The sequence below is a fragment of the Globicephala melas genome, chromosome 2 (assembly GCF_963455315.2).
Source record: "Globicephala melas chromosome 2, mGloMel1.2, whole genome shotgun sequence".
Lineage (NCBI taxonomy): Eukaryota > Metazoa > Chordata > Mammalia > Artiodactyla > Delphinidae > Globicephala > Globicephala melas.
Genome location: NC_083315.2, coordinates 146,244,190 through 146,271,206, shown reverse-complemented (window position 1 = coordinate 146,271,206; position 27,017 = coordinate 146,244,190). Strand labels below are relative to the sequence as shown.

At 45.1% G+C, this 27,017-nt stretch overlaps 1 protein-coding gene across 1 annotated transcript in view; it reads left to right on the top strand.

Moving 5' to 3' along the window:
• MAP3K9 (mitogen-activated protein kinase kinase kinase 9) overlaps positions 1-27,017 on the top strand; it is a 77,620-nt gene that overhangs the window by 38,938 nt on the left and 11,665 nt on the right. The window contains exons 3-9 of the mRNA XM_030831546.2: positions 5,525-5,705; positions 14,902-15,050; positions 15,988-16,163; positions 20,102-20,342; positions 22,081-22,203; positions 23,478-23,631; positions 25,886-25,954. Of these exons, the coding sequence (XP_030687406.1) occupies positions 5,525-5,705; positions 14,902-15,050; positions 15,988-16,163; positions 20,102-20,342; positions 22,081-22,203; positions 23,478-23,631; positions 25,886-25,954 (1,093 nt within the window). The remainder of the gene's footprint in view (positions 1-5,524; positions 5,706-14,901; positions 15,051-15,987; positions 16,164-20,101; positions 20,343-22,080; positions 22,204-23,477; positions 23,632-25,885; positions 25,955-27,017) is intronic.

The following is a 27,017-nucleotide window of genomic DNA, read 5'->3' as shown; positions in this document are numbered from 1 at the left end:
GTTCAGCTTAAAGTCACCAGCTGCATTAGCCCCTAAAAAGAGAATCAGCCTGTCCTTTGAAGCTTTGAAGTCAGGTATTGACTTCTCCTCTCTAGCTATGAAAGTCCTAGGTAGCATCTTCTTCCAACAGAATGCTGTCTCATCTACACTGAAAATCTGTTGTTTAGTGGAGCCCCCTTCATTAACGATCTTAGCTAGATCTCTGGATAACTTGCAGCAGCTTCTACATGAGCACTTGCTGCTCCACCTTGCGCTTCTATGTTATGGAGACGGCTTCTTTCCTTAAACCTCTTGAACCAACCTCTGCCAGCTCCAGACTTTTCTTCTGCAGCTTCCTAACTTCTCTCAGCCTTCATAGAGAGTCAGGGTCTTGTTCTGGTTTAGGCTTTGGCTTAAGGGAATGTTGTGGCTGGTTTGATATTCTATCCAGAGCACTAAAACTTTCTCCACATTGGCACTAAGGCTGTTTTGCTTTCTTATCATCGGTGTGTTCACTGGAGTAGCACTTTTAATTTCCTTCAAGAGCTTTCCCTTTACATTCAGAACTTGACTCACTGAGACAAGAGGCCTAGCTTTTGGCCTTTTTTGGCTTTTGACATGCCTTCCTCACCAAGCTTAATCATTTCGAGTTTTTGATTTAAAGTGAGAGAGTTTCACCTGAACACTTAGAAACCATAGTAGGGTTCTTACATGGCCTAATTTCAGTATTGTTGTGTCTCAGGGAATAAGGAGGCCCGAGGAGAGGAAGAGAGATGGGGGAACAGCCAGTTGGTGGAGCAATCAGAACACACACAGCACTTACCGATTAAGTTTGCCATCTTATGTGGGCATGGTTTGTGGTTCCCCAAAACAATTACAACGGTAAGATCAAAGATCACTGATCACCACAACAGACGTAATAATGATGAAAAAGTTTGAAATATCGTGAGAATTGCCACGTGTGACACAGAGACAGGAAGTGAGCAAATGCTGTTGGAAAAATGGCGCCAATAAACTTGCTCAGTGCAGGGTTCTCACAAACCTTCAATCTGTAAAAAAATGCAATATCTGTGAAACACAATAAAACGAGGTATGCCTGTACATAGTAAATGAGCAATAATGGGTAGCTATCATTATTATTTAATCAACCATTCCATTTATTTATACAGTAAAAATTTATTACATGGTTATTATGTGTCAGGGCCTGCCAGGCTTCCTACCAGGGTTCTCAATACCTTGAACTTGGAGCCCCATGGTTTCCACTTATATATGAGACACTTAGTCGTAATCGTAGTAATGATAGCTGTAATGTCCTGAGCTCCTAATTATGTGTCAGGCATTCTGCTAGGTGCTTTATTACTGTATTGCCTTTAATCTTTATCCTCATTTTATAGAAGCAGGAATAGAGATGTAGAGTCTGTGAAACTTACCCAGGGTTACATAGAAAATGTCAAGCCTGGGATTTAGATTGTCTGCTCTTTTTTTTTTTTTTTCTTTTCTTTTTTCTGTTCTGCACTGACTGTTGTTACTGTCACCCTAAATCCATTATGTCCCAGACTGAACTTGGTTTCCTCAAATGGGCTTTGTCTTTCAACTTCTCAGTCAGGGGCGCGACCATTCTACTTGTCACCCATGTCTGAAAGGCGGGAGATGTCTCCTTTCTCCATCAAGCCCCCATATCTGGTTAATCACTAGGATTTTAGTTCAAATGCATCTTTTTCTCCCTCTTTCTCTTATCCTGGCTGGTCCCCTCTTGACTTGGATTTGTTAGTTTTCAGCATTTGTTCCACTGCCCCCCATGAAAGGGGAGGTTTACACAATACACTTTCATGGACTTCACCAGATTTTGATAAAACACCCTTACGTTTTCCAAGAAGTAAAGCACAGTAGTTTGTTACTGCTGCAGCTGCTTGTCAGCGGTAGAAGCTTGGAATGGGCTCACAGCAGTGGTACAGATAAGTAAGCTGCTGTGAATATAACCTTTCTCTCCTACCCAGGAAAACGTGTTTGGAGAGAACTATGCTCCACTCTGTTTTAAAAAGTAAAGCTTTCCCCTTTAACAAACAGTACTGGGAAAAGTGGATATCCACATGCAAAAGGATGGCGTTGGACCCCTTTCTCATATGATATACAAAAATTAAAGAAGAATGGATCAACAACCTAAATATAAGAGCTGAAACTGTAATACTCTTAGAAGAAAACATAGGGGCAAATCTTCATGAACTTGAATTTGACAGCTCTTTGGTATTACATCAAAAGTACTGTATGAGCAACAAAAGGAAAAATAGATAAAGTGGACTTCATCTAAATTAAAAACTTTTGTACATCAAAGGACATTATCAAGTAAGTAAAAAGATAGCCTACAGAGAGGGAAAAATATTTGCAAATCACATATTTGATAAGGGTCTAGTATCCAGCATATATAAAGAACTCATAACTCAACAACAAAACAACAGACATTTCTTCAGAGAAGACATACAAATGGCCAGAAAGCACATGAAAAGATGCTCAACGTCGTTAGTTATTAGGGAAATGCAAATCAAAACCACAGTGAGATACCACTTCACATCCACTAGAATGGCTATAATAAGAAAAAGGAAAATGACAGGTATGGTGAGGATGTGGAGAAATTGGAACCTTCATACATTGCTAATGGGAACGTAAAATGGTTCAGCTGCTGTGGAAAATAGTTTGGTGATTCTTCAAAAAGTTCAACATAGAATTACCATATAAACTAGTAATTCCACTCCTAAAGAATTGAAAACAGGTACTCAAACAAGTATACGTGTACACGTGTTCATAGTAGATTCACAGTAACCAACAGATGGAAACAACCCAAATGTCTGTCAATGGACAGAAGGAGAAACAAATAGTGGTATATACATATGATTGAATATTATGCAGTCAGAAGAAGGAGTAAAGTGCTGGTATGAGCAACAATGTGGATGAACCTTGGAAGCATGCTAAGTGAAATAACCAGATGTGTCACATATTGTATGATTCCATTTATATGAAATATGCAGAATAGGTAAATCGATAGAGATAGGAAGCAGGTTGGTGGTTGCCAGAGGCTGGGAAGAGGGGAGAATGGGGAACAATGCTTAATGGGTGTGGAATTTCCTTTTTGGGGGTGATGAAAACGTTTTGGCACTAGGTAGAGGGGATGGTTGTACCACGTTGTGAATGTACTAAATGCTACTGAATTGTTCACTTTAAAATGGTTAATTTCACGTTATGTGAATTTCATCTCAATTTTTAAAATCTCCAAAAAAAAAAAAAGTAAAGCTTTCACAAACTTTGTTGCTTTAATTGTTAATAGTAATGCGTACTTGGTAGATATCAGTATTTCAGGACACTGTTCTTGAGAATCATTGCCGGAATTATTAGCTGCCAGGATTATAGCCCGCTCTCCTTTGCTGGGGGCAGAATCCCTAGGCCAGGGCTTTCTAACTCAGATGCCTTCAGGGGCATTTATCCTGTTGGGATAAATGTTTGAGGTCAGCTGGATGTAAGGCATCAGGGAGTCATGGAGATTAGGTGCAACTGGGCTGGACGTGCACTGTCTAAATGCATTCCAGTTTAGACAGACTGCCCCTGGGCTGGTTCTTGCCCCGTCTTCATCTTTCGGCCATCCCTCTTAAGCCATCTGACAGACTGATGTATTTTAAAAATCATCTTCAGCATGCCATCCCATTTGTAAAAACCAATTTCCTGTCGCAGAATCTAAACCTCTCTGCCTTCCCCTTTCCTGCAGAGGCTCTGAGAAAGCTCAGCTGGACCCATACAGCATCGTGAAACTGTTACCCAGCTCCTACCTCACCCTGTCCCAGCCACCTGGTGGCCTCGGGTGACAGGACTGAGCCCCATTAGATCTGTAAGGGGAAAGGCTCTCTCTGAATCCTCCGTTTAAGGGCGACTCGGAAATGCTCAGCAGCTGGTTGCCGCCACTGCAGAGGGCATGGTGGGTTTCTGTGGTGCCACTTCCCCAGCAGTCTGCATGCATGTCAGTCCGTTATCTGTCTACCCGCAGAGAAGGGGAGAGAGGCACAGAAGAATCTGGAAAGAGTTTTGTGATTAGATGCGATGTAGGAAGTTGTTTTTTGTTTGTTCGTTTTCATCTGCCCAAGCTTTTAGAGGCTTGGACCCATCAGGATGCTGGAAGCTTGGAGCGGGTGGGGTGTGTCAGGGGAGCAGGGGGGAGGGTGTGGAGGAAGGAGGCTTAGTCCATTAGATCTAGGGAGTGGCTGGCACTGACTTCTCTTATGCTTCCAGCCCTATAGCTGCTTGTAATCCCTCTTTACTGCTGATGTTCTGGGAAGCATGTAGGACGTAGAGATCTTTGGCCCACGTCCTTTCATTATGTAACACTTCAGTAGACGTGTGCCGGGGCGGGGTTTGGGGGAGCAGGAAGAGAAAAGAACCGTCGTGTGACTTGAGGGACTCCCTGCGGCTCTTGCCCCCAAATCCAGCCCCCTTACCCCACTCTCCCCATTTAGACTTGAACAGCAGAGAGAATCTTCCTTCCTTCCCTGCAATCCCGTGTACAGAGCTCTGAACTCCCGGTGGCTCAGCGTCTGGCCCACAGAGGTGGTGCTGACCCAGGGCCCTTGGAACCGTCCCACCTGTGGAGATGGAGGTTCAGCCTCCTCGTATCCCAGGAGCTCGCTCGCTGCCGACTCAGGCAGGGTTTCTGGCCTTTGCTTACAGCACTTTAGTCGATGGGCGTTTTTGCTCTTTTGGGGGAGATTGGCTCCCACGAGGGCATGCTTCTCGCTGGAGCCGTCATGTTGGGTGAGCCTCAGCGTGTGTGCCCTCTGACCTCCAGCCTGTCAGCCACTCCCCAGTGGGTGCTGCTGAGTTCCTGGATTAAGGGAAAATCTCTGCCCAAATGACCTGCTTTTTTTTTTCTTTAGTTTTTATTTTATATTGGAGGATAGTTGGTTAACAATGTTGGCCACCTGAAACTAAGACATGCTTTCTTAAGACTTTAAATAAAGTCACGTGGAGAGGTTCATGGAAACTGTTGAGACACTGTCGGAAACCTTAGAAGCCCAGCAGGCAACCTCCACTCCTGGTGCTGTGAGAGTGCTCAAAGCCCAGCGGTGGCCTGGAGGTCAGGAAGGCCGGGTAGCCGCTCCTCAGAAGGGTAGGCTGTGAGTGGGCCGTATGGTGGCATGGCAGCAGGGAAGGCTCTCCAGCCAGGCTGCCAGGGTTTCAGTCCTGGCTTATTAGTTGAGTGGCCTTGGAAGATTTATTTAGTGGTGCTGTATCTCAGCTTCCTCACCTGTTTGTAGAGCAGCGACGGCAATCGTACGTACCTCATGAGGTTGTTGCGAGGGTTGAAGATAATGCCTGTAAAGTACTTGGCGCCAAAATGGGTGCGTCCTAGGTGTTTAAAGATGGCGGCTCCCACCACCCACCCATGGGAGCCACATGATGGAGCCTGCAGGAGAGGACAAGAGGATGGCGGGAGGGCTCTGTGTTGTGTGGTTTCCCCGTGATTCACGCAGACTCTGGTTTCTTCTGTATTCCTTTCCTTGCCCAGTACTGATCCTTCAGAAGGTGGAGAACGGAGACCTGAGCAAAAAGGTTCTGAAGATCACCGATTTTGGCCTGGCTCGGGAATGGCACCGAACCACCAAGATGAGCGCAGCAGGGACGTATGCCTGGATGGCACCTGAAGTCATTCGTGCCTCCATGTTTTCCAAAGGCAGCGACGTGTGGAGGTAAGGTCCAGAGGTGCAGGGTCAGCGCTCCCCAGATCTATTTTGGCTGCACAGATGCTTCGGGACTTGGAGAATTGGGGTTGCATAGAACCCCAGGCACCCCAGGTAGGTCTAGGTGACCCCTTCAGAGCAATCTACACTAAATCCCACGTTGCCAAAGGACAGTTTCTAACACCTTCATCTGCCAGAAATCCCCCCAGTGCTAGGGGGCAAGTACCACCTCTGTGTAGCCCCCTTTGTGTTGGTGATTGCTCCCTAGGAAGGACCAGGAGATTCTAGGGGCAGTGCGTACTGACCTCTAGGGTGGTGAGGGTACCCAGACAGTCCTGGAGACCCTCCCCACGGTCACCCTGGCTTGCTCAGCAACAGTGGCTGTTACTGTTGGACTTGTTCTCACTATAAGCCCTTCAGCTGATGAGTATTGTTTGTGCTGTCTCTTTTTTCTGGGTGGGCTGGAAATTATCCTTTCCAGTTATCCAGTTAAGCTTTTAGTCAAGGCTCTGTCTTGCCTGTCGAGCATTGATATAGAAATGGGAAGAGATAGGTCTCAAGCATGCGCCCAGAACTGCAGAGTCAAAGATTAGACCAACCGTTCCCCTTAGTTAATGTCAGCCCAAGAGGTCGCAAGGACATGTTGGATCTAAAAATCTTTCTCCCACTGATGGGAGGATGAGCATCTACAGAGTAAGCATCCTCATGACTGTGAGACAGTAGCATCACCTTGGTAGGCAAAAGAAAGGACTGTAGATTATCATCGTATTTCATCTATGAAGTTGTTGCTTCTTGTTGTAAAGTGAGCTTGTTGTGTGTGTATATTTTACTTGTTGTAAAGTGAGCTTGTGTGTGTGTATATTTTAAATAACAGCTTTATTGAGGTATTACTCACATACTGTAAAGTGCACTTTTTAAAATGTATAAGCCGGTGGTTTTTAGTAAATTTACAATGTTTTACATTGATCATCATTGTTATTAGTTTCCTAAGGCTGCTGTAACAAATTACCACAAACCTGGTGGCCTAAAGCAATACAAATTTATAGTCTAGAGGCCAAAAGTCTGAAATCGGTATCAGCAGGGCCATACTCTCTCCAGAGACTCTGGGGCAGATTCTGTTGCAAATAAGGATTCTGGGTATTAGGACATGGACATATCTTTTCAGGGCTACCATTCAACCCATGACAACCACTGACTATTTCCAGAATATTTTTTATCACTCAAAAAAACCCTCAATACCTATTAGTAGTCATTCCCTCATACCCCCTACCCTACCCCTACCCCTACCCCCTGGCAACCACTAATTTACTTTCTGTCACTATGGGTTTGTCTCTTCTGGACATTTCATATAAATGGAATCATACAGTATGTGCTCTTCTGTGACTGGCTTTTTTCATTTGCATAATGTTTCCAGGGTTCATATATGTTTTTCAGAACTTCATCCTTTTAATAGCTGAATCATATTCCATCATATGGGTGCACCACAATTTGTCTGTTCTTTAGTTGATGGACATTTGGGTTGTTTCACTTTTTGTCTAATGTAAATAATGCTGCTGTGGACATTTGTTTGCATGCTTTTGTGTAAACATATGTTTTCAGTTCTCTTGGATGGTATACACCTAGGAGTGAAATTTTCTGATTCATATGGTAATTCTATATTTAACTTCTTCAGGAACTGCCAGACAGTTTTTTACCACAGCCATTACCATTAGCAACGCATGAGGGTTCCAATTTCTCCACATCCTCTCAACACTTGTTATTTTTTATTATAACCATCCTAGTGGATGTGAAGTGGTATATCTCACTGTGGTTTTGATTTGTGTTTCCCTAATGACATCGAGCATCTTTCCATGTGCTTATTGGCCATTTGTATATCTTCTCTGAATAACTATCTGTTCAAATCCTTTGCCAATTTAAAAATTGGGTTATATGTCCTTCCATTTTTATGTTGAAAGCGTTCTTTATATAGTCCAGATACAAGTCCCTTATCAGATACATGATGTGCAAATAATTTCTCCCATTCTGTGGGTTTTCTTTTCACTTTCTTGATGGTATCCTTTGAAACACAAGCATTTTTAATTTTGACGACGTTCGGTTTATCAGTTTTTTCTTTGATTGCTTGTGCTTTTGGTGTCATATCTAAGAAACGAAGTCATGAAGTTTTATACGTATGTTTTCTTCTAAGAGTTTTGTAATTTTAGCTCTTACATATAGGTCCATTTTGTTCCGTTTTGTTCCATTTTGACCTAATTTTTGTATGTGGTGTGAGGTAGGAGCCCGGCTTCATTCTTTTACATGTGGCTATCTAGTTGTCCTAGCACCATTTGTTTAAAAGACTGTTTCTTTCCTCATTGAATTGTCTTGGCATCCCTGTCAAGAAGCAGTTCACCACAAATGAAAGAGTTTATTTTTGGACTCTCAATTCTACTCCATTGATCTATGTGTCTCCCATTTTGCCAGTGCCACCTGTTTTAAGAACTGTAGCTTTGTACTAAGTTTTGAAATTAGGAAGTGTGAGTCTTCCAACTTTCTTCTTTTTCAAGATTATTTTTGCTATTCCAAATCTCTTCAATTTCCATACAAATTTTAGGATCATTTTGTCAGTTTCTGAGAATTAGGCAGCTAGAATTTTGATGGGGATTATGTTAAGTCTGTAGATCACTTTGGGGAGTATTGCCATCTAAATAATATTGTCTTTCAATCCATGAACATGGGGTATCTTCCTGTTTATTTAGACCTTCTTTAATTTCTTTCAATGATGTTTTATAGCTTCTGTATATTGAATCTTATTTCACTACACATTAATTATGGGTGAAGTACCTATTGTGAAGAAAAGAGTTTTCCTTTCCTTAAAATATCTGACTAGATCTCATTAGGTTGAGCTGTATCCTGATATTCAACTGTTTTTCACCCACAAAAGCAGCAATTTCATATGCTTCAACCTACACTTTCATTGCTTGACTGTAGGCTAATGAGATTAGTTAATGTATTAATTAAGCTAATCTGCTATCGCAAAGAGACCTACTGATGGTAGAAATGTACTTCTTTTTCAAGAGTAGTCCAGCCTGTCTAGGCTGGTGGGGCAACTTTGCACCTTGAGATCATTCAGGAACTCAGGTCCTTTCAGCATCCCTCGGCGTGTTATTCTTTTCTGAATGGTTACATCTGAGTGAAAGTGACTTCAGAATAATTACATCCCACAGAAAAGGGGAAAGAGAGCTTATCCATGGCAAGAAGCTTGTCTTTAATTTGGAGATGACTCCAAAAGTAGCTATTATTATTTCCATTTTACAGATGAGGTAACCAAGGCTTAGATGATTGAAATCAGTTGCCTAGGTTCACCCAGGTGGTAGAGGTAAAGCTGTGATTTGAACTAGACATGTGTCTCTTGAAACTCTGTGCTTTTAGCCACGTCACCATCTATATACTCTTACTCCTGCGCTTTGGGCACCCTCTTCCAGGGTGATTGGCCCACCATGCCTGGGACCCAGAAGCCTGTCCCAAGAGGGCCAAAGCATGTCTAGGAACTCGGGGCAGAGCTGGTTCCCAGACTGACTTCTAATGCATTTATTCCTCCAAGAAATGTTTGTTGAATACATACTTACTCTGTTATGACCAAGCAAGTGGACTTGCTTCCCGCTGTACGATGGAAAGACCAAACACCGAGGCAACGGTCTTTTGCAGAGAGAAAAAGGATTTATTGCAGGGTGGCCAAGCAAGGAGGCAGGAGGCAATGCTCAGATATGTCTCCCCAGTTGATCAGCTGTTGAGCAGGATGTTTATCATGGAAGTAGGGAATAAGAGGCAGGGGCGGTCGGTGCTGGGAAACGGTCGGTGGAAAGTAATTTGTACGTTTCTGGAGTTCTCTGCCCAGGCTCAGCTGTTCTTCATGCCTCTTCATGGGTTGCATGTGCAAATTCAGGGGGGTTTCCTATGTTACATGGGGTGGATTTTCAGCCTGTGATGTCTAAAGTTCACTATCAAAGTTCACCATTGGTTGTCCTAGTCCCTCAGCGTGCCTGAAGGGGCTGTCAGCAGGTTGTCTGCATATCTGTGGTTTCCCTGGTATTCTGCAAAACAGGCTTGGTGTCTTCCACGTATCATTTTATTTCTATCTTGTTTCTACCTTATGGGCCTTGAGTGTGTAAGGTAAGGGTATGGCTTCATTGTCAGGTACAGGGCTGAGCCTGAATTCAACCCCCTTCCCTCCCACTCCCCTCCTGGAGCTCATGCGGGGCCTTGGGCCTCTGCAGTTGGTGGGTGCCCAGGGCCAGCTGAGTTTGTCTCACTGTTCTTTGAGTATAGTTCTCTAGGCCTCCTCTGTGCTGTGGTGGAGCGTAAGCTAAGAATGGCCCAGACCCCCTCAAGAAAAGCAGTGCCTGCCCTTTGGTTGTGTTGTGCAGGGAGGACACTGGTGACAGCCAGAGGCCATCGTGCCACGGTGACTCTCTGCCTGTCGTGTGTAGGATGAGGTGGAGGCATTTTGTTAATTAATCATTTTACGTTTTTTAAATTACGGAAGGAAAACATGTTCACTATAGAAAAAAATAGAAAATATGAATAAACAAAAAAAGAAAAGGAAAGAAAAGAAAAAATCACCCACAACGCACTTCTAAAGATAATCTATGTTGACATTTTGGTGTGTTTATTCCTGTTCCTGTGATCACCCACCCATCCCTTAAAATGGCATCATTCTATTTTGTAAGCTGCTTTTTGAATGTAACAGAGCATGAACATATTGCCATGTTAATAAGTATTTATTATGTCAATAAATATATTAACATACACATTTATACATAGGTTAGTAAATATGTTGTCATTTTGAATGTGGGTCTGGTTAACAGCAAGAATAGTAAATTGTGTGTTACCTAACAGTTTACAAAGTACCTTCACATATGGTAGTTCAGTTGTCTTTGCCAAAGATTATTAAACAGTCAGCTTGGTTCCTGGGATGTGGGCTCACAAGCTGATGACCAAGTGCAGGAGCCCATTCAAGGGACACCCTCTCCTTTTGGAGGGTGGGTCCCTGAGTTGACAGTCTGAAAGTCCATGCAGGTTAATAAGAAAAACAGCCCTGGCCCAGCACAGGTACAGAATTGCTGCACCTTCGGTTGGGAAGGGTTGCTATTCACTCTAGGGCTCTTCTTCATTTTGAAAAAAATAAAACATCCCTCCCCCCCCTGTGATATTATCAAACAGTGGAAAAGATGACTGCACCTCTGGGAGCATTTCTGAGGGTTGGGTTCAGGCTTTGACTCTTGGGAAATCATTGGCAGCACTGTGGGCTCTGGTACTTCTCTGGGGCGGAGGGACTCCGAGGAAGAGCTCTAGCTGAGCTGGTACTTCAAGGCTGCTTGTAAGCAGTCTTGAACAGACCTCTTGACCTTCTCTTAACCCTGGGAGGGCGAGAAAGTAGGCTAAACCTGAGGTGAATCATGTGGACTTCTCCTGTCCACCTCTCCCTGAGGCTCAGATCCATCTAATGTGTGTTTCTCCAGCCCCCTTTTTGGACTCTGTTCCTGACAGAGGAGCAGCAAGCCTTCATTTACATCACCCACCTTCTGTTATAAAAATACAGAGGAACGCTGGCAGAGGAACACTTCGACTGGTTTAGTCATCCCCAGAAAGCCTTCTTCCCTGAATGCTGGTACCCCTCGGCACGGCTCTCCCCAGCCACATTCTCATTTCAGGCCTTTCCGAGAGGGAAGCACACGGTGTTTACGAGCCATAGATGGCGGTTTCAGGATGCAGGGTAGTTATTGTTATTCTTACCTTGCAGCTCTTCTATGAGGTAGGGATTGCTGTCTCTGTTACACAGATGAGGAAACAGGTTTGGAGAGGTGAACTTGGCTTTCTTAAGGTCCCACGGCTGTAAGTGGTAAAGCAGGCATTCGACTCAAGTCTGTCTAAGTCTTTCTTGAGTAGCACTTCTCCCACTTTTCCTAGTTGTAGAGCCCTTCAAATGGAACGGAATGCCCATTAACAAAGGACCAAGCCAGGTGAGAGCAGAGCTGCCCTTGTGGAAGCTGGGAGGGGAGGGTCCCTGGCTTCTTTCCCTTCCAGGTGGCCTGAGACATCTCCACGGAGTAGAGCTCAGTGTAAACACCATCACAGAGGAAACGCCAGGACACAAACAGGACGCGTGTTTGGATCTTCGAAAACACCCTGTCTTTCCAGGTGGTTAGGCTTGGGACATCGATTGTCTTTGCCTGGATGGAAGAAAGGGGTTTCGGGAACCTTGAGTTTTTGTTCCTCAGGGTGGAAGTGGGCAGTAATGCTGAGAGCAGGCAACTGAAGATGGGAGTCTCTGTAACCGGGAATCTAGTTAGCAACGCTGAGAGCTCGTAGAGGTCACTGGGTGGACACTGCCCAGCATGACTGCTGTCTGGATAAGTCACATGAAAGGTTTGGCAGGAAGTGTCCTAGTATAGTTCTTGATGATATTTGGGGCTTACTCTGGGGCACCCAGGGCAGCCTGAAGGACCATCTGACTACACACTCACTCTTACACCCACCCACCAATCATTCATTATGTGAGGGCCTAGGCATCCCAGAGCCTGGGCAAGACCCTGAGAATGCAAAGATTAGGAACTACTGTCCCTGCCCTTTAGGAGCCCACAGGCTGGTAAACAAACGACTAGAATACCTGACAGCGCAAACAAGGGCTGAGTAACATGCTGTGGTGTCAGGAGGCTTCCTAAAGTGTCCAGTTGTTCCCATCAGCCTCAGACTAAGATCCGCCTTCTTGTCAGGACAAGACAAGACCTGCAACTACCAGTCTACTAGGCTTTTTTTTTTTTTTTTCTGTCAAAATACATAAAGAAAATTACAGTATTTGGGGGGCTCACTCGGGGAAAGCCATTGTCCAAGGACACTGGCCAGTCCACTCCGAGGGTCCCTCTGTAGAGACCCCCGGGATGTCCTGGCACATTGGTGGGCACATTGCTCTCCTTTGGAGCCATGCCAGGCCATGCCATGGGATCCCTTGAGGGCAAGCCCATGCTGTTGTGCTCTCTGATCCCTGTCTCTGGAGCCCTGGCTCCTCCCTCAATTAGCAAAGTTTCACTCAGGGTTCAGCTACCTCCTGCCTCCGTCCTGGTCTGGTGTAGGTGACCCTCCTTTGTGCTGTCATAGTATCTCTGTTGTGACTCCTCTTTCCATATTCTAATTGATGCTTTTTCTATTCCTCTTGGTAGTCTCTTTGTGGATAAGATCTGTGTTTTTTTTATCCTGTATCCCAGTTCTTGGCATTGAGTTTGATGCATAGTAGATATTTAGTAGATGTTTAAAATGAGTGAATAAATGATGGTACATTTGAATCATATCTTGAAAGATGATTAGTAGAGTTTACCAAGCAGAGAACTGGTCGAAGGGCATTCTAGGGAGAAAGAATTGAGAATTGGTCCAGGTCCACCGTGACTTACTCCACATATGCCCTTAATATATGCTGCTAACCCTATCTAGAACTTGCTTTCCTCATCTGCAAAATGATGATAATACTTATCTTGCAGGTTTGTTGTAGGGATTGAGGATCATGTTTGTAAATGTCTTAGCATGCTGCACATACAAGGTACCATGATCGAATAGTTGCTGGGTTTATTTTTTTTTTTAAATAAATATGTCTTCTTGTTGGTTGTAAACTACTGATGAGTATTACCAAAAAATTGAGCTTTGTGTTGAAAATATAAGGAGAGGCCCTCTTCCAACTGTTCATGGCCTTATGGTTTCTGGTCCTGACTTATTCCTGGAAGGATTAAACACTACATGAGTTTGCCTGGTTCTGCTTGTGAATTCATAGAATAATTATTCCGTAAGCGTTGTGCTCCCCATTCCCTAACTCACAGAACGTGTGAAAAGAAATTCTTCATGTGGACTTGAAAGGTAGGGAAAGAACTTGAAGCCCTCACAGCTGATGCGCTGCTCTGCTCTACCGATGCAGTCCACCCTTGTGAAACTTCCCCCTTTGAATCAGACAGAGGTCACCGTTAAGGATGCACTCACGCTGACGGGGGCAGGAATCTATTCAACCTAGTGGGCACTGAAAGAAATCTTTCACAGGAGCAAAATATGTTTGTTTTGAGTGGTCATCTCTCTGCTTTTATAAAGCTAAAAAAAAATGTATCTGTTGCTATATGATCCAGCAATCCCACTTCTGGGCATATATCCATACAAAATTATAACTCGAAAAGATACATGTACCCCTGTGTTCATAGCAGCACTGTTTACAATAGCCAAGACATGGAAACAACCCATGTGCCCATCAACAGACGATTGGTTTAAGAAGATGTGGTATATATACGCAATGGAATGTTACTCAGCCATTAAAATAATGAAATAATGCCATTTGCAGCAACATGGATGGACCTAGAGATTATCATACTAAGTGAAGTAAGTCAGAAAGAGAAAGACAAATACCGTATGATATCACTTATATGTAGAAACTAAAATACAACATAAATGAACATATCAACGAAACAAAAACAGACTCATAGACATAGAGAACAGACTTGTGGTTGCCAAGGGGGAGGGGGGGAGGGAGGGAAGGATTGGGAATTTGGGATTAGCAGATGCAAACTATTGTATACAGGATGGATAAACAACAAAGTCCTACTGTATAGCACAGGGAACTATATTCAATATCCTGTGATAAACCATAATGGAAAAGAATATGAAAAAGAATATATATATGTATAAGTGAATCATTTTGCTATACAGCAGAAATTAAACACAGCATTATAAGTCAACTATACTTCAATAAAATTAAAAAAAATAAAAAATAATGTATCTGTGACTTAAGCTGAAGTTTTCTTAAAGCAGGAAAAAATGTATTCCCAGAAGCCTGCCTCTTCTCCCAGTTTATTACATTCACAATAGCAACCACAAAATAGACGTGGCCCTTGAGCACTGATTAAAACACTAGAGCAGTGCATTTCATTTCAGGACAGCCTTGTCAGACTGCTTGTGTTATTTGCACTTCACACATAAGGAATTTGAGGAAAAAGACCAAGTGTGCTCGACTCCAGAGTGTTCGCTTATAGCCGGTAGGCTTTATGGTCTCCCTTTTATATTATAGCAGTACTTCTGTTTTGTTAGTCTCCCTACATGTCAGAGAGGATGTGGGATGCTCGTCAAAGCCTCGCGAGATATTTGCATGAAGTTGCACCTATGGTTCATGGTGCGGCTTCTGTCTTCTTCCTCTCCTTAGCTATGGGGTGCTGCTTTGGGAGCTCCTGACCGGTGAGGTGCCCTTCCGAGGAATCGATGGCTTAGCAGTCGCTTATGGAGTGGCCATGAACAAGCTTGCCCTTCCCATTCCTTCTACATGCCCGGAACCTTTTGCCAAACTCATGGAAGGTGAGTGCCCCCTGGCTGGAACAAAACTGGAGACCGTTTATTTTTCTATCGGCACTCGATAGATTGTGACCAGTTCTGCAGGGTCAGTAACTGAAAGAGGAGGTGAAGTATGAGTCAGTCAGGGAGGAATCCTGAAGATGGTTGGAAGAGCTACTACAAGATGATGTCAGCACCCTGCTACACTGGTGTCACCGATGTCCCTTCTGTCCATCTAGTGACTGCAGAACGTAGCTTAGAAACTGAAGGCTGCTATCCAGTGCTTCAGAATACTATTATTTAATCCAAAGTAAGAAGGTATAGCAGCTTTTATCTCAAGACCTCTGAGTGTCTTACATATAGAAATGAAGATCTATGAAGAAAGGAATTCTAAAATTCATCTCGGCAAGCCCTGTGATTTTGTCAGTGAGAAATCCTAAGCTGAGAGAGGTTAAATTGATAGGTGGTCACTCCATTGGTTAGTGGCTCAGCTGAGAGTAGATAGAATTCACTTTTCCTGACTCCCATGCTTTTCATCCTTGCCTTCTCATCAGCTCATTGAGTTGGGGTAGGGTAGCTCATTTATTTATGGGAAATTGGGGCCCAAGGTGTAGTTACCCATTGTCAGGACTGGAATCGTGTAGTAACTTGATAAACTGTGGTAGCTGTAGTTCATGCAAGAAAACGCTTTGGACTTGCCTTACCTGTGTGAAATCAATAGTGAGAATGGAATGGGTGCAGAGCTGCTGCACTGGGTTTCCAGCTTCACTGTTGGTGATTGTGATGTTGGGCAGATTGCTTTACTTCCTGAGCCCTGTTTGGGGTTCCCTAAGTCCCAGTCTCTATTTCTGGAAGGAGAAATGAGAAGTGGTTTTCTGTCAAATGAGGTCACATCATACCCTAAATCTTACATTTGCCTCTGTCCGCTGATGTTTCCTGCTGACTCCTGTGCCCCATGCAGATTGCTGGAATCCTGACCCCCATTCACGACCATCTTTCACGAATATCCTGGACCAGCTAACTACCATAGAGGAGTCTGGTTTCTTTGAAATGCCCAAGGACTCCTTCCACTGCCTGCAAGATGACTGGAAACATGAGATTCAGGAGATGTTTGACCAACTCAGGGCCAAAGAAAAGGTAAGAAAGAGAAGCAAAAGGCATGCATTGAATTAGTGGATCTTCTCCACTGGGGCCTCTGGACCGGTTCTGACACGACCACGTTCCTGCTTGGTTTGTGGCAACAGAGCAGCTTTTTCCTTTCTGGCTTTAACATGGAGAGTTCTCCAGGCCTCAGGTGTGACCTGAAACGATGGAGAAGTTTTCTTTCTTTTTGGGATGTGGCAGGAATAAGTGGGGGGAGTCATGAATCCAAAGCTGTCCTTGCAGAGTATCTACTTTATTGTCCAAACTGGAGGAGGAGCACGGCTGGGCAAGTACCAGCAGGGTGTCTCGCCCCGCCGGCTGGAAATACGAGAGCGTTCTAGAAAGCTTTCTTTGTTCTGCAGTGGACTTGTAGAAGGGGTTTAACTGGATGTAGGGATACTTCAATACTGAGAGCAATTATCAGAACATCCTGCCAGTGTCTTTGGGGATCAGAATCAGAAACACCATATGGGCTAAAAATACCATGAGTCTGAAGTTGTTTGGCATTTTTCACGTTTTTATGAAAAGGGCTCAAAGGCTGAACCAACTGAGGAGTTCAGAGACCCATAGCCCATTTGCCTTTTTGTTTTGGAGACCATTCCTTAAATGGCCCCTCTCTATGCCCGTAGTGTCTGGCTAGCAGTCAGCATCACACAGAGGAAGCTAATCAAAGTAGTTATGTTGTTTATCCTGCGGGGCCTGTGGCTAGGGGCCCAAGGGATGTCCATGGATAGACTTGGTTAATTTCTTCTTTCCCTTCTCACTCCCCTCTGTGGAAATTTGGGAAGCAGTATAATAATAGTAGAATGTAAAATTATCTTTATGGCTTCCCAGTTCTTTCACTTGAAAGGTCTGATGAGACCTCTTCACCCATTTCATCCAGGAGTCTTATGGCCCCTGCTGCCAGCATGTAGGGCAGGTGTTATTAACTTTTTCATCTCAGAGCTGAGGGTCAGTGTCTGTCTAAAGTCACACAGCTAGTAAGTGAGGAGGCAGAATCTTGAACTGGGGTCTTCTGATTCCAAAACCATTTTCTTTCCAATATCATCGTTTCCCTAAACAAAGGACTTAAAAATCATTTCTGGAGCTGATTTGAAGATATAACTCTTTTGATGCAACATAGCAATCCTTGTGCTGTTTGGCAAGTCAAGGAGCATTCTGCAGGGGGATGCAGTGAGCTTATGACAATTCTTTAAGGACCCGGGGGAGAGAGGGGTGGATCTGTACTGACCATTGAGCAGAATGATTAAAAGAGACTGTTCCAATTACTAGTTCTATTCCAACCAGAAGAACCCCAGAGTTCCTGGCCTTTTTTGAGATTGCTAAATCACTGACTCCTGCTTATTCCTTGTTCTTTTTTTAAATTTATTTTTTATTGAAGTATAGTTGAATTACAATGTTGTGTTAATTACTGCTATACAGCAAAGTGACTCAGTTATATATTATATATATATATATATATGCATTCTTTTTCATATTCTTTTCCATTATGGTTTATCACAGGATATTGAATATAGTTCCATGGTTATTTCTTTTGATTGATGGAATTATAAGGGTACCAGCCAATAAGAAAAATGAAAGTTGGATTTTGTCAGGAGGTAGTTACTAGAAAAAGTCAAACCAATTCTCGTAATAGCTAACATTTGTAGAGCATGTGCTATTTGCCATGCTCTGTTATGAGTGATTTATATGAATTCTTACATAATCTTGCATAATAAGGTAATAATTGCCTGATGTATTACAGTCCTGTGATATTGGTGCTGTTAACTCCATATAACATGTGATGCCCATTTTAATTGCTCAAGGCCACAAATCAGCTACTTTGTTCCAGAGTCCTTGCTTTTAACACCCATGCTGTGATACCTCTCCATTATAAGGCTTGGAGTTGGGCAAGAAAGCTCATTAGCTTTCTCTCTGGAGAGATTCCTCTTAAATCATTGTATGTGGAAGATGTGATTGGCATACTATGGAGTTGATACCCAAATAGGTGTTTCGCAAGAAGGGGATTTACCACGCTGGAGGGTTTCCAGGTATATGGTACCATAGTTGAGGGCTCCATAAATGTCCTGTTTTCCTGTATGATTCACTCTTCAGGTTGTCTCAACCTACTGCTGCTTCTGTGTATGTGAGGATGGATTGGTCTCTGGGCTGGGGTTCAAGTTCCCTTAAAGGAAGGAGCTTAAACCCAAGTCATCCCTTAGACAAAAGCATGCAGGAGAGAGAACTTAGGAAGGCTGAGATTAGCTCGAACTAATTTTCAGCTTTCCCATTTAGCAGCAAAATAACCAACCAGGAATAATTTTTCTGAATCTTCGATGTGTTTTTGTTCTGATGGTGAAAACAAAGCAGTGGGACCGGGAAGCCAAGGAGGTGGAGGATGCACAACAGTTAATCTTTGGGGCTTATTTGGGGCTTATTTCATCAAAGAAGGAGAAGTTCAAAAGTTCAAGCTCATTTCTCAGGCACTGTGATGAATCCATGTTCCCATAACGAAGGACCTGCATTTATAAAATTGTCTTCTCTCTCCTCCTCCTTCTTTCTCTCATTCATTCATCGACTCAGCAGTTAATCAGCAACTACTGAGGACCTACCACGTACCAGACAACTTTCAAGGTGCTCATCCTCTTCTCATTTTTCTCCTTTCTATCATTTTTATGGTCATTTTCATATACTCTTGAGAATAGAAGGCAAGTTGAACGGAAAACTCCTTTCATCAGAATACTTTATTCCCATTTTGTTTGTTTTCTCTTCTGCTCTCTGCCCGCTGCTCTGCTTCCCCGATATGTGTTCACATACTATTTTCTAGCCCTGGGTTCCATTTCTATAGTTTGTTCTAGTCCAGAATGACTTCTTATAGGGGAGCATTTCATTGAGAATTTTGAATTTCAACCACAGAAGTGTTGCTCTGGCTACTTTTTTGAAGAAAACTTCTCCCTTTTTAGACATGGTTCTCTCAGGTTGTTGACATGAAAGCTTCTTAAGTTTTAGTCCTCTGCCTCCACCCGACTTCGATCCTAGGCCTGCGGTAACCAGTGTTAACAGTTTAGAGTCCACATGTTTAAATTTTATACGCATGCTTTGTTCTCTTTCCTGGGCTCTCTCCTATTTCCTGATGCCATAGGCCCCCACCTCTTTCCAGGAATTCCATGGTGAGTTCCTTTGTGAATTCATGCAGGAGGAAAAAGGGGAGGGAGGGAAGAGGTTCTGCCCACCTTCTAGAGAAAGTGCCTGGCAAAGACTTCAGGAAATGTTCCCTCTTCTCTTTGCTGTGCTGTCCCCATCCTTCCAGAGCAAATGGTTGTCCTTTTAGATAAGGTGCCAGTTTAAACCACACGCTCAGTGGATTCACTCACCAAGTGAACAAAGATTTAGATGACGCGCCTCACGAACCTTTTGAACAGCCACCCTGGAAATATATTTATTTTCATTTGAATGTTAGGCGATGCCTGGAGGGTGATTCATTCACAGCACGCACATTTTAAGCTAGATCACAGTAAGTTGGCTCTGGTTTTAAAAAACTTTCCTTTATGTAACAGAAAGAAAAAATCAAAATAGAACCAAATCTGTAAAATTTGAGTATATGATTATATTTTCCACCCAAACGCCATCGTTTGTCCTGGTCACAGGTAATTTTAATCAGTCAATCAAGGGGCACAGGGAACTATCAGCCCCCGTCTCCAGGGCTTGGCCTGTGGCTCCTCGAGCTGTATCCTCAGGATGGCTCTTCGGAGCCTGCCTGGCCTCCGTTTGCAGTGGTCAGGTGTTCCTTTTCCAGCCAGCTGTTGAGCCCCCACCTCCGCTGGGGACTGAAACGTGGGGTGTCCGAGGAGAGCTGTCCAGGCTGCTGTGAGCACTGGCGCCCCAGGGGCGAGCCCCCTCTGCACGGACCACTTGCCACACACACCCCCGCCATGGTTCTACCTGCCTGGCAGGAGCTGCACACCTGGGAGGAGGAGCTGACGCGGGCCGCACTCCAGCAGAAGAACCAGGAGGAGCTGCTGCGGCGCCGGGAGCGGGAGCTGGCCGAGCGGGAGATCGACATCCTGCAGCGGGAGCTCCACATCATCATCCACCAGCTGTGCCAGGAGAAGCCCCGGGTCAAGAAACGCAAGGGCAAGTTCAGGAAGAACCGACTGAAGCTCAAGGATGGAAACCGCATCAGCCTCCCTTCCGGTTGGTGTCCGGGGACCTGGGGGAGGTGGGAGTGGACCGAGGGGCTGGTGTGGCAGGGGTTCTGTGGGAACCAGGGACTGAGCTCAGAAACGTGAGACCCCAGGGCTCATCACGGAGCTGGTTTAGGAAGGTCCATTCTATTCCGTGGAAAGCGTGGCCTGATGGAAAGCTTCCGCCTTCCAGGGGGATTCTGTAGTTTGACTACACACAGAATATGAGGGGAAGGCCGTGAGTGTGACAGGCCTGGCTGCAGGCTGCGAGTAGCACGGCCGCGCACACAGGCACATCTCACTATAGGCAAACCTGGAGAAGGAATATGTCACGGGGGGAAAAGAACCCCAGGGTATGTGTGTACGTGCGTGTGAGTCTGCAAAATAACTCATCTCAGGGTTTCTGTAAATAATTAGCTCTCTGTGTGCGGTTGAGATTAGGATGAACGTTTAAGGATTTGATTTACACATAACCTTTCAGAAACACATTAGCTGAACAAAGGTACATTTGCAGCAGGTACAGCCTTGGGAAAATGCAAAGAAATATGAAACTATGAATTAGAATCTCTGTGGGGCGTAACGTACCCACGGAGGGAGGTAAGTACTCAAGTGTGTGTTATGTAAATAAAGTTCATTGTATTCTGAGTCTGTAAGGCCCCAGGAAGCAAGCTTATTAGAAGTACAAGGAGCCAAGGGGAAATGGCATAATAGGAGCAGTAGTGGATGACTTTAAGCACTGGGATGGTGGCTTAGGTACAGACAAGAGAATCCACCTCGTGAAATTCAGTGAATGTGTCGTTGCACATTTTTTTCTTTTCAGGCAACACAGAGTCTTTAAGCACCTCTGGAGCATCTGGCACGTGCCAGCATCTTGCTGTGTGCTAAGGCAGCAGATAGAAAAGCCATGGAGCTCCCCTACAGGGAGATCACAGTCTAGAGGGGAGACCTAGGCGCAAACATGCAGATCTTTTTTATAGCCTTTTGATAGATGGGGAGAACGAAGCTCAGAAACTCAGAGAATGTACATTTTACATTCCTCATGTACGCTGTAAATGCCTTTGGAATACATCAGAATTTGGACCATTAACCGCATCTCCCTCACTTCCCCAGGTTCTGTGGGTTAGTCCTGGTACCCCGCACTTATCGAGGAGCATCAGTCTCCCTGCTTTGGTCCCTGAGAAAAGGAGGCGTGTACGGATAGACTGTATGAGATGGAGAATTTTAAGTTAGATTTCCTAGAATAATCGACAAGGTCTCATGATATTTTGAAAAACTATTCTAAGCACATACTAGCTACACCTACATACATCCTATAGACGTATGTACATCATATAGACGGCTTTATGGAAACGACATGATGAAGTTCACTTGGGTAATGAAGTTTCCTTCTCTTCATACGTCCATCTTGCCATGTCCCTATGGGAAAAAGAAATGATTCTGAAACAGAACATTTCCCAGGTGAAAAGGAGCTTCTCAGGAAATAGGGCCTGTCCCTCAAGTCTGCCAGGAAGTGTCAGTTCTCTCATAGGAATTTTTTTTTAACTGAGGTATAGCTGATGTACAATATTACACAAGTTTCAGGTGTACAACATAGTGACTCACACTTTTTAAAGGTTATACTCCATTTAGAGTTATTATAAAATATCGGCTGTATTCCCTGTGTTGCAGTATATATCCTTGTAGCTCATAGGAATTTGAGAATGGGAAAATCCTAATGTACACGCATCTGTTTGTCTTTCCCCAAGCAGATTTCCAGCACAAGTTCACGGTACAGGCCTCGCCCACCATGGATAAAAGGAAGAGTCTCATCAACAGCCGCTCTAGCCCTCCTGCGAGCCCCACCATCATTCCTCGCCTGCGAGCCATCCAGTGTGAGGCTGTTTCCCACATTAGTTGGGGCCAGAACACACCAGGGGCACCTGTCCCCTGCTCTGTCCAGCCACCAGCTGGTCCAGGCTGGCTCCGTCCATAACTCTGCCACCTCTCCTCCACAATATGTATATACACGCACATGTGTACGCAGACCCTTACCCCCCGCCTCGTCTCTCCATGACCTTGACCCTTTCACTCTTAGTGAGACACCAGCAAAGGGGTTTGTGGGTACCAGCGGGCTCTTTAGTGGATTACAAAGCAATCTGGGATGCGATGAAGGTACCCTGGCCTGGGGACCTTGTGCCCTCGCTGCCACGTTTGGGGCATCGTGGTTTTTCTTTTCCATGCTTCCCAGGAAAGGGCTTTGTCAAAGTGTAGGTTCCAAGGTAAACTTGCCAGCTACTTTGTGATAGGCCGAATCCGAACCAATTTTATTTTATGACGGTGTTTATTAAAAAGAACTTATACAGACACACATATATGCATATATGTAAAGTGTGTTGTATGCCCTAATTTAAAGAGAGAGAGATTTCATCAAACCCCCCCCAAGACCTGGATTTCTGGCTTTCCTTGAAAAATCAAATCAAACCAGTGGATTCTTTTTCCCGTACGCTCTGTATTTTGCCTCAGTCCCCTCAACTCCCTGTTTTCTGGGACCTGGGCCACTCCGTCCATTTATGATATAAGGCCAGTCTCTGAAGCATTTGGCTTTCAACCCTTGCTCTAAGGCATCAGGGTCAGAAGAAGGCACCTCCTCTCCTGTCTGTTACATTTCTCCAGGCCTGTTCCTTCCCCCTCTCCTACCCCTGACTTCCTTCTCCACAGTGTTGAATTCCTCACTTTCTTCCTTTCCAGCACTTTCTTACCAAAATGTCTTCACTTCTGCATCTTCCTTACCCCTTATCTCTCACCTACTTCCTCACCCGCCACCTCGCCCCCCCCCCGCCAAGCCAGTCCCCAGCAACAAAACATGTTCCCGAAGTCAGGTCTGCTTGGAGCTCTGGTGACTGGCCGGCCTGAGTGCCCACTTTATGCTGGACTCGGGAGAATCTGGGAGGTTTTCTCACGTTTGGTACTTGGAAAGCACTGAGTGAGTGCTGGCTGGGAACTCCTTTACTTACCTGGCAGGCTCCACTCGGGCACAAAGTTTCTGACAAGGTCTGACTATCCCCCGCAGCTCCAATTATGTGAGTGTGCGTGTCCGGTCGGGGAGAGGCTAGTTTGGGGGGACCTCTCTGCTTTCCAGCTCCCATTCGACCTTTGTTATTCACAGTGACACCAGGCGAAAGCAGCAAAACCTGGGGACGGAGCTGTGTCGTCCCCAAGGAGGAGGGGGAAGAGGAGGAGAAGAGGGCCCCCAAGAAGAAGGGACGGACGTGGGGGCCGGGCACACTTGGTCAGAAGGAGTTTGCCTCAGGAGACGAAGGGTAAGAGCCAGAGGATGGGAAATCCTTTAAAACTATGATGTGGAATACCTTTTTCTCTGTTGCGTGTTTCGCCGCGTTCAGAGAAATGACAAGCTTCTTGATCTTGACAATAGGGTTTTTCAATCTCCTTGTTCCCTGGAAGCCCCTAGGACAGGAGTTGGCATACTTTTTCCATAAAGGGCCGGATAGTAAGTATTTTAGGCTTTGTGGGCCACGTGGTCTCTGTAGTAACTGCTCAGCCCCACTGTGGTAGTACAGAAGCAGCCACGGACCATGGACAATATGTAAATGAACGAGCATGGCTGTGTTCCAGTAAAACTGTACAAAAACAAGGGATGGGCAGGATTTAGCCCATGAGTTACAGTTGGCCCAGCCCTGGAGGCCTCCTGTTCAGAGGAGCAAGTAGCCCAAGCATTCACTGCGTGTGAGGAGTTCAGCCTGAGTGTTCTGTTTACACCTGGCTCTTCCCCTTAAAACCTCTGCCCAGAGGAGAGAGGAGGAGGGACAGAGGTGACACGCCCCTTGCGTGGAGGCTCATCCTAGAGCAGGGGCAGGCAGAATAACCCAGCCCTGGAGGTGCAGGTGGAGGTGCCTCCGGGGCCACTGGTACTTCCTTATGACCCCACCCACCAGCCACGCCTACCATGTATGAGTGGCCCCTCTAGGCAAAGCACATGGCACGCCCTGGTGCCTTGGATGTGCTTGTGTTCTCACTGTGGTCCTAGTGCTTCACAGACCAGTTGCTTGTAGTGCAGTCGTGAAGAGCATGGCTGCTGAGCCCAGGCTGCCGGGGTGTGAATCCCGGCTCCTCCATGCCCAGCTGTGGGACCTTATGTTTTCTCATCTATCAAATGGGGATTCTCTCCATACCCATCTCATGGAGTTGATCATGAATAAGCTCATATTTGGGAAGTCCCTAGAAGATGGGGTGGCTCGTAGTAAGCATATGTAAATACTTGCTCTCATGATTCGTCCGTGCTTCTCATGCAGTTCTCCTTCATACTCGAAGAACGCATGTCATGGGATATACTTCTTATTCTTGTGTTAGAATCTAGAGCCCTATTTCTTGACTTTTCCAAGTGGGAGGATAAGCAGTAGCCCCCTTCATCCTTTTTAGTGGCTTTTCAAAGAGCTTCTAAGGTTGACTGTTAGACTTAGAGGTGCCCTGAACCTGTAACGAGCCTGGGTATTTCTCTGAATACTACGATTTCATGTCCAAAATCTACTTCCCCATGTCAGATCTGTGCCGAAGGTGAAAATAACAGGTTGGTTCGTGAAGTTGAAGCCAGGCTTTGGAAATCACTAGCTACCTTAGAACAGAATATTTAGATATGTAGGGCAGACTGCCTCAGCTGTATAAGAATTCAGTGATTGAGTCCTCTGGGGATTGCAGGTTGCTCTGCTCTACTAAGTTCTGTAGGTACAAGCACTCCTCAGTTTGTCCTTTGAGCCTTGGCTGGAAGTAGGGTTGAGCCGGGCCTGAGGAACTCCGTCACCCTGAGTCCCTTGGTGTTTCTGACACTAGTGTGTTTCCAGATAGACTTTACCAGGCTGGCTATGGATGCCAATAGTTTCTCTGGTTCTGCTTCATTTAAAGGTATTTTTTGTCTTGCTAGTAAATTAACTGCATTTCACATCACACAAAACATTAACTTCGGAATTTTCTTACATTACATTAACTTACATAGATCTGCCCTCAAAACTTTTGAAGCAGTTCAAAATATGTGACTTAATTTTTCATGATTCTCAGTTCCTATTGAAGAAATAAGGAAAATCCACCGAGTCTCAAGAAAAGACCTCTTCCATGTCAGAGAATGTTGAGAGCCTCTATAGGATACTATTTCTAATGTTAGTCCCTGTTGACTAAAGAAAATATGTAATGACAAAAAGCTGTATTGAATTCAGTAACGTTAAGTGAATTTGCATCTCCATCCTTGAAAACAATAGTACATATCTGTAGGAAACGTATGCACTGTCTGTAGACAGCGGGGATCTGAGGATTCACAAGCCCCCTGTAATTAAGCTGTGGCTGCCCAGCGATGTTTGTCCCACAGATTGGGAGGTCCTGGGCCCGTGGTAGTTCCGGCCTGGTCATCTTGTTAAGATTCCTTCATGGTGTGGGGCTTTGCTGACCAGACAAGGGGAGGGCAGCTGGCGACATGGCTGGGGCCCAGCCTTGAGGGTTCTCACGTGGGAGAGGCTGAGCTGCATGTACCCACTGTTGCCTGCTACTGATTCTCTTTATTCATTGAAGATCCCCTCAGAGACGTGAGAAAGCTAATGGTTTAAGTACCCCATCAGAATCTCCACATTTCCACTTGGGGTGAGTCCAATCTTCACCCTCTCATCACATGTACTGGTAATAACCCTCCCTCCATTTCCTTCTCCTCACAGCGCACCCCGCAGAATCAAGCCTCATTATTGCCAGGGCCATGCTGACTTCCTTTTTTTTTTTTGGAAGCGGTACCATCGTGCACCTTGGGAAAATTCCTGTGTTGGTCTGACTTGACGTTTCCTTTGCTCCCCTGACCACTCCTGTTGGGATTCTCCCAGCATCCTTAGTTATAGGGAGACAGTCCATGGCTGTTTATCCTTTGGTCGTCAGCACTGGCTTTGACTCTGCTGATCTGGATTCCTTGGACCCAGAGCTGGAGGTGATGTTATAAGACTTCCAGTGAGAAGTCTCAGGCTGTGGGTTGGGCAGCACGCTTCTCTCTGGCTGTGTATTTTGGTTGAAACCACTGGTGGCTGGGAGGTACTTTAATTCAGTGGTATTTCTGATAGCACTTGAAGCAGAGGTCTGCAGTCAGGGAAAAAGTTGGTCCTTCTCCCTCCCTCAAGATGGGCTGGGAAGAGTGGGTTTTAGTTGAATGGCTCTCTCTAGCCCTAAAATGAGAGCCACCCTGGTTATATACTGGTATCTCCAGGGCAGTCATAGCCCACAGATTCCTCAGTCTTCCTTCTTTACTGTCCTTTAGGGGAAAGACCAGTGCTTCTGGGCCTTTGATGCCCCTATCCTATAAGAGAGTTGGCGGGGTACCCAGTCAGTGACCTTGGAGTTACTGGCTTGCCACTGTGAGCTGATTACAGGGTTTTGAAAGCAAGCGCCTGTCATTTTCCTCTCCATTCCCAGACAAACCGAGGGTTCGAGTCCAGCCTTATGTACTGCCCACATAGGTCTGTCCCAAAGTGCACTGGGTTGGTGCAGCCTTGTTGGTTGATTTTTGTTTTTGAAACATGGATGGCTTTGAAAGTTGCCTGAGCATGCCGTAAGCTTGGAAGGAGAAATTGAGAAAGGGTGTGAGTGGAGTGGCCTGGCCTGGCCCATCTCTGCTAGCTCATTGCCCGGTGCTTGCCTTGCATTGCAGATCTCAGCACTGCAGTTT